At 47.9% G+C, this 10,411-nt stretch overlaps 1 protein-coding gene across 2 annotated transcripts; it reads right to left on the reverse strand.

Moving 5' to 3' along the window:
• Positions 1 to 3,006: 3,006 nt before the first annotated feature.
• TENT5A (terminal nucleotidyltransferase 5A) lies at positions 3,007 to 9,301 on the reverse strand. Of its 2 annotated transcripts, XM_040554016.1 has the most exons (3): positions 9,149 to 9,301; positions 8,482 to 8,979; positions 3,007 to 7,591 (listed from the first exon to the last, which is right to left on the reverse strand). In XM_040554016.1, the coding sequence occupies exons 2-3, from the start codon at positions 8,914 to 8,916 to the stop codon at positions 6,812 to 6,814; spliced, it is 1,215 nt and encodes a 404-aa protein (XP_040409950.1). In that variant the 5' UTR covers positions 8,917 to 8,979; positions 9,149 to 9,301; the 3' UTR covers positions 3,007 to 6,811. The 2 variants fall into 2 exon arrangements, with proteins under 2 accessions (XP_040409950.1, XP_040409949.1); XM_040554015.1 differs by having other exon boundaries at positions 8,482 to 9,189.
• Between the last annotated feature and the right edge of the window lie 1,110 nt (positions 9,302 to 10,411).

Genomic DNA, 10,411 nt, shown 5'->3' on the forward strand with positions numbered 1-10,411 from the left:
TCCACTTCTTAAAACCACTGGCCAGTCTGGATTTCTCCATGATTAGGAAGACAAACTTAATTACCAGGAGAGTTGTTCACACAAAAGAGTTGCTCATCCTCCATTCCAACAAAAGGGAAAGTATATTTACACCTAATATCTTCTTGAAAAGAAGAGATTTATGCCTTTCAAGACATTATGGAAATCTAAGAGACCTTTTTACCCTGGAGAATATCCAAATTCTGTGTACAATATTTAAGTGTGCATTTGGGATGCAGTTTTTTCCACAAAAAATAAAGAAAAAGGAATTTTTTCTGGTGTGTATTGGCATTGCATACCCTGATGAAATAGCAGCCAGAGGAAATGGTGGAATTGCGCATCTGCAAAACAATCATTCTGAGTAGCCTAAGATTATGTAAGTGTTTAGGAGATGAGTCTGCTCATTATGTTTTATCAGGCCTTTGAAGGCTTAGTATTTCTTCTCTAAAACTGCAGATTTTGATTTTGTCCTCCTGCTCCATACATGAGGAGATAAGAGTCCCACACACAGAGCTGCTTCTACAGATGGCTGCAAAACTACACCAGTTCTAATACCGTAATCCCAGAATGGCTGAGGCTGGCAGGGCCCTCCGGAGGCCATCTGCTCCAAACCCTGCTCCAGCAGGGCCACCCAGAGCAGGCTGCCCAAGACCACATCCTGGTGGCCTTTGAAGATCTCCAAAGAGGGAGACCACTATCACAATGAAACGGCTCATAGCTATAGACTGTGGTTTATCTAAGGGCAGGTAGCCATATGCATTGAAATTTACTATAAATAAATAAATGTGAGGAATTTGTTTGGTGGCAGTTTCAGGAAGGCATGACTGGATCCACACAAACATTTGTGAATGAAACCCACACAACTGTGCCACAAAAAATCTCTGCAAATATTTCATGGGCGTTTCCCAAGAGGTGACTTATAATACAGACGTCAGTATTATGAATTTATTTCCTTTCCAGGATTCCACATACTTTCACTAGAGGATGTAGTGCTGATTTAGCCTATGCATAGCTTCATTCCCAGGCAAAGGGGTTCCTGTTTTTTATTTTTTTATTTTTTTAATTCAATAAAATAAAAACATGTTGCTGCACATCTTGCTGATGCCATGAGAAACTACAAACTGTTGCTTGTCTTCAAAAGTGACAGCTTCCCTGATCATATTAATTTTAGCAGGGTGAGCACAAAGATTTGAGCCATTGCTCCACTTCTACTTTAACATCTATTAACATGTCCTCCCACTGATGTTGTCAGTCGGGTGACTCAGGGTCTCACACCTTGCTTTTGCCCTCCCTCTTCCACAGTTCTCAGTGCTCCTCCCTCCATAAAAAATCCAGCTTACCGAAGCACAGCATTCAGCTGGCTCTGTCTCCATCATATTCTTCCAAACGGGAAGGAGGACTCACCACATTCCTGATACTCAATTGGCATTCATCTCAAAAAAAAAAAAAAAAAAAGAAGCTCCAAAGTGTAAGAGCATCCTCAATCCCCATTCAGGCTTGCCTTTTGAGAGGCGTATAAAGACATTTGAATTTAGATAGTTTCCAGTCCTGCAATTTGCACTTGCTTCTTCAGGCATTGCAGACACCTCAGACAGACTGCTTGCAATATTTTAGAGCTGGGCAAGCTAACAGGAGGAAGCGCCGCATGGCCAGGGACACCGAGCGCGTCCCTCTCTGGCACCACTGCCTGGCCTCCCTCGGCCGGCCTCTCAAAGGAGGCTCTGTGCAGGAAGGCACCCAGCGCTGGGCAAGGGGGCTGCTCCTGTGCCTGGAAAAACGAGCAGCCCCAGCAGCTTGTTTGTTTGTTTGTTTTTCTAGGGGAATACAGGTTCACTCATCATTAGAATAAGCGCATTCAAGTGAGCACTTAAACCAGCATTAAGTCTTCCAAGAGGAGAGCGGTGTATGAATGAGGCCAGTAAGAGCTGCATACTGCAGGGTCTTAGTCAATATTTTTCAAATCTGGGCCAGGCTGAGGCACCCTGGTTTAAAAAGTATCACCACGAGCATTGTAAATTAATATTTTATATTCCCTTGAAGTGCCTTTTGAGGAAATTAGCCTTCATTACTGAAGTGTCTCCCCTGTAAACACAGCGAATACCACTGCTGACAAGGACAGCACTGTAGGGCTCGCAAGGACAGCAAATGTTGAGGCTGGGGGAAGAACTGGATAGATCCAGCAGCTGTGTCCAACAGGCATGTGAATCCCCTCTCCCGAGCTGCAGCGCCTGCCCTTCTGCTACAGACAGACCCATCTCGGCACCTCTTGCGCCTCAGGACTACCCAAACGGTGAGTGGAGGCATCGGGACCCTCGTGCCACTGCCGGCAGGGCACTTCACCATCCACAAGCACCAGGCCTCACGAGGAGGTTTCGGTCCCGCTACCTACACTGGGAAGGCAGTAAGAACAGTGCTGGTTGGGCAAGGCACCAGATTTCGGAGCATTTACACAGCCTGACAAGATCTGGACCGAGTGGTTTTGGTGCTGGCTGGGGAGCTTCTCCACGGCCCAGTGGTCCTGAAGTTGGGCAAGGCTTTTCAAAATGGCTGCACTCCCATCAGAAAGCAGCCCAATGCTGCTCTTCTCGGAAAAGTGGTGCCCTCGTCTTTTCTTTAATGAAAGCGAGTTGGTATTCATTAGGAGCAGGCCAGAGCTATTTCAGACATGGAAGACAGCAGACACAAATCAATAAAAAAAAATAACTTCTTTTTATTTACAAAAAAAAAAAAAATCCAAATATTGGATGCTGTAAACAAAATTCACAATCTGTTCCCTCTAGAGTCTGTTTTCCATCAGCTCTTTTTCTGTGACAAAGCCTATAGTCAAAATGTTCCAAAAGAGCAATCCAAGGAGCAGTTTGCTGCAACAGGATGCCTTGCAGAAGGCAACAGTTGTAAGGAAATCTGAGGGAAAGCAAATCTGCACAGCCTCCTACAGACTGCAGGAGCCTGCAGTGCTTCAGCCAAGCTGTCTTGAAATTTGCAGTTTTTTTTTTTTTTTTTTACTATTTATTTTGTTAGCAAACCATTATTACAACAGCAAAACAGTACACTGATTTTCTTTCTCGCAAGGGAAACTCTCTGCATAAAGAAAACCATACAAAAGAATATATTCAAATAGGAGCTGAATATGCAGTTACAGTTTTTCCTCTTCTGTGCAGTTTTATCTAACACACTTCATATTCTCAATAAAAAAAAAAAAAAAAAAAAAAAAAGCTTCTTTTGAACTGGTAGGAGTTTCTGACATGATGATGCAAACCAAGCATTTAGTAAGAAGTGTTTAGAAGATTTGTGTGAAGGCCTTTGTGCAAGACAAAACAAAAAAGTATTTTAAGTCCAATAAAACTAGAAAAATATCACTTTTTTGGTCTTCTAACTGCCCATCTATTTTTAGAAGAAATGTTCTTGCATTTGGGGGGACAGCTACATCTAAGGAAAAAAAATCCCATTTCAAAGCTCTCGGTTGTTTCACGATAGCTACGTTGAACCAAGTTTAGGTCCCTTTTGGTTAGCAATAAATTCAGCTGCGGCACAAACAGTTTCACTGTAATCAGGTCAATGTTTTTAATCAGTTCAGCTCTTTAAAAGGGGCACTGTCTCTTGTAGCAAGCTGTAGCCTTACAGCTGATTGGATGGGAAAAATGAAGTCTACAAAGCAAGAATGTGGTTGTTAACTTTAAAAGTACCAGTGTGCTGAAGAGGAGGGGAAAAAAACAGTTAAAAAAGAGTCAGACTTTATGGAGGGGAAGGTGTGCAAACCGCAGAAATAAACCAGCTTTGAAAAGGGGTTCTTATTTTACTCTTGGCCTGAACTCACGCCTTCTTCCCACCTCTAACACCGGGCACCTTTTAAACTCCCAGTCACAGATACAACAAAGCTCCACCAGTTCCACCACTTGCTCATTAACATATGCAAAACAGATCCAGAATACCTATATAATATATATAAAAACATATTATATATGTATCAAAATGCAAACGCTGAAAGGTGCAGTTTAGCTCAGAGCCCTACTGCATGCACTATAAGGTAACTAGCTGCTGTCAATCATAAAAACACAATAAAATTTGAGCAGAGAGGAAGTAAATCAAAACTTTCTTCTAAGCAATGGAAAAAGGGTCCTTCAAAGGAAAAAATACATTGTGTCATGTATTATCAGCATCTTGTGGTTGTGGCACCGCTATAGATTCTCAACCCCCTCGAAAGAGCGGATGACTCATTTATTTGCTGCAAATAGTTGTGGCGACAGAAGACATACCACATTACCAGCTGATCCTATTTCCCCAGCCCTCCCTGGCGCTTCCGCTAGAAACGCTCCCCAGAGCTGCCGGCAGCGCTCGGGTTTGAGCAGCGCCTTCAAGCCCCGCTCCACCGTTGGGACACGGTAGGGCACGGGCCCCCAGCCCGGGGCTGGGAGAGGAGGAAGCCCGCGGGAGGCTGCAGCCTCCACAGGAGGAAGGGACAGCGGGGACAAGGTCTCCGAGCAAACACAGCAAAGGGCAATGAAACAGCTTTTACATTTCCTGAAGAATTCACAGGGAAGGTGCTTCAGTAAACAAATTGGGTTCCTGTTAGATTGCCTTCAGAGTTAGAAGTACAAAGCGTGACAAAAATAGATGTACCTTAGTATCTCTGTAGGAAAAACACTGCCGGGATACCAGTCTTGGCCTCCCTCGCCTCCACAAGACCATGCAACGAGGCAGGTCGCATTTTCTCTCAAAAGCCTGAAATCCCCTTTTTTTTTTTTTTCTTTTCCTCAGTATGAAAAAAGCAAAATATTAGCATCAAGTGTCATTTAGTCATCAGGGTTTCAAAGCCCAGCAAAGAATCTAACACCTTCAGGGATGGCACTGAAGTGAAAACAACAGCAGAGGTTTGATTTTCCCCCTGCTGGTCTTTTGGGAGAGGAAATGAAAGTGAATAGTTATTGTTCCAATGTAAAGTGATTCCATTTAAATAAAGTACAGTACTGAAATTGTAAATGCAGTGTGACAACCAGATCAAAGATGTTTAATATTTGCATAAAAATATATATATAATATATATATATATAAAATATAATTTTAAGCAATCGTGCAACACTCTTAAAAAGGGTTCATTTCACATTTACTAAATTCTAGTGGTCCTGGAATGCGTAACGCATTCTGTTAAAATACTCCTTTAAATACTAACAATTAGTGTTCAGATCACCAACTAATACAATATTCTTTAGCTGTCAGGGGGTTTAAATAAACCTATCTTTGATCCACGTTCCACTGAATTACACATCATGGAGGTATGCAGTCACAACATTAGTGGGTTAAATGTCAAAATGGCATTACAGTACAAAACAGTTAAAAAAATCAGCTAGTCATATGTTTCTCCATTTGTGGAATTATTATGGCTCACAAGCAACTCACTGAATTACTGTAATCCTTGTTCTTGCAACCAAAGACATTATCTGAATCCCACCTTAATCCTGACTGGTTCGTTTACTCCAAATTTCTCAGGTGTGGGTTAAAAATTCACTGCAAGGTGCCCACTGTCCTATGACATCCTGTTGCAAACTGGAAAACACATAGTACTTTATTTAAACATTCCTTAATTGCTACATTTTCCTAGACCACATTAATATATATTGTGTGTGTATATATATATATATACACATAGAACATGTACATATATACACACACAAACATATATACACACATACACACACGTACCTAGGATAATAGCACACCAACATAACATTTACTCTATACAAGTATTTGCCAAGAAAAAAAATAGGGCATTTCCTCCACCACTTATTCACAAGCTTATGGTTGGTTTTTTTTTTGTTTTTAATCCTTGTGTCCCTGATAAAACGAAATGCATGGTTAAACCACAAAACTATATTTTTCTCACTTCAAATTCTATGAAGGCATCAGGCACTTTTGATTACTATTGGTGTGTACAAATATAGCAACATCTTTTCTTTTTTTTTAATATATATATATTTATATATATACTCTACTGTATCTTCTTTGCTCGGATAACTTATTTGTGAAATCTTTGGTCCTTGAGCATATTTTGTTTGCCACAGCTGGTTTCCCTGCATTCTCACATTTTTAAAATGTGAGGCATGCACACACAGCTGGAAATAATGGACTTTGTCATCGTACGTGTTTCTGTTTTTATAACTGTACCAATCTACTACTGTTCATTTGGAGCAAGCTGTTTCTGGTAAAGCATTCTCTATTCAAGCAAGCTATACATTCTACACGGTCAATCCATAGACGGCACTTGCTGCAAGCCCCAAATGCAGTAATTCCAATATACATTTTTATTCAGCTTATCTCTGCTTTATGCCTCTACTTTTAATTCCTGAATATATATATGGAATTGTTTTTTGTATTTTTTTTTCTTTTTGTTGTTTTTTTTTGTTTGTTTCTTTCGTAATTCTCCCTTTTGCAGATCCCATTCTAGAGTAAGGATAAAAATAAAAGAAAATAAGGCTTTCCCACCTTCTCTATGCCAAAGCTATGGGAGCAGATACTGCCAACCCATATTGTCATCAAGCATTCCTCCCTCGCTTATTTCAGGGGAAGCTGGTTGCTTTTAATGACAGGCCTCTTGTGCTCTGGGCTAGGATCCAATTATTTTGGGGTTCTTTCTAGATCATGCTCCCGTTGTTTATTAGAAGAACCACAGGCTTTTACCAAGCTTGAAAACCAGAGCAGATCACCATTGCACAAAACACCCCATTTCAAAGGGGCACAGGGCCCCCTTCTACGTGTTAGAAAACGTTCTCCCCACCGGGTCTACTAATTTCGGTCCTTAATTACAGGGCAGCCAAGTAGAGTATGTGTGCTGCTGGCACGGGAACACCGTCTGAACCTGGGCAATATAGTAATTGCTGAAGTTAGCATCTGCTACATATGGGGCTGGCTGGTAATAGCAGGTGACATTGGCCACATTGGGGATGATATTTTGCTCAGCTAGGACCCGGATGGCCAGCATGGTGATCAGATTCAGCGTCTGTCTCCTCTCATGTCCCATCAGGCACACTGTGCTCTCATTCACCACACCGTGGAGGGTCATGAGATAGTCATACTTGCGGTCCTCTAATCCCACAAAGTGGTTCTGCAAGTAGGACTCCAGCTTCCTCTGCTGCTCTCCAATGTCTGAGAAGTCAATGAAAAACCTCGAGCACATGTATCTCTGCAGGGACTTAATCTCGGACTCGGAGGCAGCCCTAAAGCCCCTTACCAAAAGGTTGCAGTACTTGAGCAGACCCCCTCCTCTAATCTCTTCTGGGTTTCTGGTGGCAATTATCTTGTTGCAGAGGTGATCGAAAGCTTCTTGGAAATCCCCATAGACGCTCTCACCGATGATAGTCGGGTGAAACGTTTCAGTCATTGGGTTCTCCGAGCATTCATAAAAAAGCAGCAGGGAGTCCAGCTTGATTTGAAAGGAGTCAACGCTGAATTCGAACTGCCGCCTCAGAGAGTCCACAAATTTCAGCTCCACGTTCTTGCCGCTGTTGTTGGACAAGGAGATGAGACTCCACCGGTCAGAATCATTGCATACCTTTACCATTTTCTGCACGTAGGCTTCCTACAAGGGGAAAGACAAAATGAGCAAATGAAGACACGGAGGGGAGAGATCTCCCCCCCGCAGCAGCCGCTCGCCTTCTCCCCCACCTCCACCCCGTCCTAGCGAAAAGGCTGTAAGGAGCCTGCAGGCACGGACCGGAGGAGAAACACTCAGTGTAAGAGCCCGGAGCACTGTCATTGCACAGGGATGGCAGGGGAGGACGTTCCTGGGACTGTCGTGCAAGGGAAGTACTTGGCAGGGCTGCTTCTAAATACATCTACATGCAAAACCGATGGCGCGCATGCCAAATATCCATGCACCCCCACACAGAAGGTCACCGCTACAATTAAGATAAGAAACCCTTTTTATCGGTTTCCACTTCCCCTCCTCCCAAAAAAAGAAAACTCAGCAAGTGTTCAACGCTTCCCGACCCTGCTCTTGCGGCGCCGTTTCCGCAAATCTGCCCCATATGCCAAGAAATCCCTCTAAAAACCTTAAAGGCATTTGGCACGCAGCCTAATTAACCAGAGCGCGCAGTCAGTGCAGCAAGGGAATGTGGCTCAGCACCGGGGCATTTAAACACCCCCAAAAGAGCGTGGCGCGAGCACTTGCTTCCTTCTTGCAGCCACAAAAGCCCCCCTAAGCCCCCCGGGAACAGGGTCTGGCACCACAGGCTGCTGTAGGGCTGAGCCAGGAGACTGGCAGAGCCTTGGCTGCAGCAGGTACACCAACGGTGCTGGCAAATGCAGTGACACGGAGGGAAGGAAGCTGATCAGTGCCGGGGAGCACCAAGCCCAGCTGCTTTACCGCAGACCCCTCTTCACGTGCAAGGACTGGGGGGAAAAGTGTGTCCCCGTGGGTCGCAGGGAGCCGGGCAGGAGGGGACACTGTCCCTCTCCTCGCAGGGTTACCTTGAGGGTAAGCGGCGTGATCTTCTCCTTGTTCACCCCCTCGGGCAAGAAATCCAAGAGGCAGTCCAAGACCACATCCTTGACAGTCTGAAACTCGGCTTCCCCTTTGAGATCGGCGCAGAAGATGAGGTCCAAGTCCTTGTAGCCCAGGCCGCTGTCCTGGTGGAGGACGTGGCTGGCGGCCGAGCCGTTGAGCCGCACGTCCCTCAGCCCGATGCCCTTCTCCTCCAGCCGGCTCCGCACCACCTTGACGATCTGCCGGGGCTGCATGGCCAGCGTGGGGAAGTTGCCGCGGCCGTGGATGGGGATGGTCTCGCTGAGGATGCGGTCCAGGCGCTGCACTTGCTCCCAGCTCAGCACGTTGCACTGCGCGCTCTCGCAACCGCCCGCGTACCTCCCGGCGGGGCAGCCGCCGGCCTGCCCGTCCTCTGCCATGCTGGGCTGGATGGCACCGCTCCGGCTCCTCACCGCCCCCCCGGCGCCCCTCGTCCTCCGCGCCTGGCGAAAAGAGCAAAAAGCGAGCGGTCAGCGGCGGCGGCGCTCCCCCGGCCCCCGCTGCGCACACCTTAAATTAACCAAAATGTAAAAAAAATAAAAAATAAAAACCCGCCGAGGGGGGTAGCGGGGGAAAGCCCCCCGCGAGCACGGCGGAGGAAGGCGCCCGGACCTGCAGAGCCGCCGCTCTCCTCGCCCCCCGCCGGGGCTGAGGCCGCCCCGCGCCGTCGGAGAGGCCGCCCCGCGCCGCCCGCCGCCCCCGCTCGCCGCCGCCGCGGGCCGCCGCCGTCTCCGGAGCTTTCGTAGTTGTGCCCGGGGAAGGTCCCCAGTAGTTTTTATACGGGCTTTCTCCGCTCTTCCGGGGCTCCAAGTCACGGCGCCCGCGGCCCGCCCCCTCCATCTGCATGGCCGGCCTCGCCGGTGCCCCCGGCACGCCCACGGAGCGCGCACCCACGGGCCGCCCCGCCGCCACAGCACGGCTCGGCACGGCTCGGCACGGCAAGGCGCTGCGCAGCCGCCCCGCCCCGCCCCGCTGGAAATCCCGCGCAGCGCCGCGCAGCCGCCCGCCCCTCGCCCTGGGGGGAGGGGGGGCAACAAGTGGAATCCCCTCGCGCTGCCCTTTATTTTCGTCCCCAATTTTTAAACCACCCCCCCCCCTTTAGGGACGTTCCCGGGAGGCCCAAACTTCGCAGCAGAGCGGCGGGATTTGGCAGGGCCCCCCTGCGAGCAGATGCCGAGGATCCCGGACCTGGGGTGTCCCGGCTGCGCCATCCCCGACGGGATTTTCAAAGCCGGCGACGGCGGCGGCGGCGGCGCAGTGCCTGCGCATCCCGGGAAGAATATTATATATATATATATATATAAATATATATTATATGTAGTAAGCAGCTTGCCCGTTTATTACAACTTTGGTGATTTCGGAGGGAAAAATAAATAAAAATACCAGGATAATGTACACACACGTCTAACTTTCAATTTTTTTCATCTTTATTTTTAATTTTCAATATTTTTTCACCTTCAATTTCTCTTATTTTTAATGTAATCACTTTGCATTTGCGCCTTTTTCACCTGCTCCAGCGCTAAATTTGTTTGCGCCGGTCCCGTCGCGCTGCGCGCCCCCGCGCACCCCCCTGCGCGCCCCCGAGGTGTGTGTGTGTGGGGGGGGGGGTGCGCGCAGCGCACGGCTTGCGCGGGGAGGGAGGGGGGATGGGGGGGGGTCATTGCGTCACCGCTCGGAGCTTTGTGACGCGCGGAGCGCGGGGCCAATGGGAGCGCGCGGCGGCGTGACGCGCGGCCGGCCCGAGCGGGCGCTCCTCCAAATGGCGGCGGGGGGGAGGTGGGGGCGGCGGGGGAGTGGTGGCTCTTACCGCGCGGAGCCCCCTCCCCACATGTCGCCCCCCCCCCCGCCATTACGCAGCGGGCTGGGGTTGGGGGC

The sequence above is a fragment of the Cygnus olor genome, chromosome 3 (genome assembly GCF_009769625.2).
Source record: "Cygnus olor isolate bCygOlo1 chromosome 3, bCygOlo1.pri.v2, whole genome shotgun sequence".
NCBI lineage: Eukaryota > Metazoa > Chordata > Aves > Anseriformes > Anatidae > Cygnus > Cygnus olor.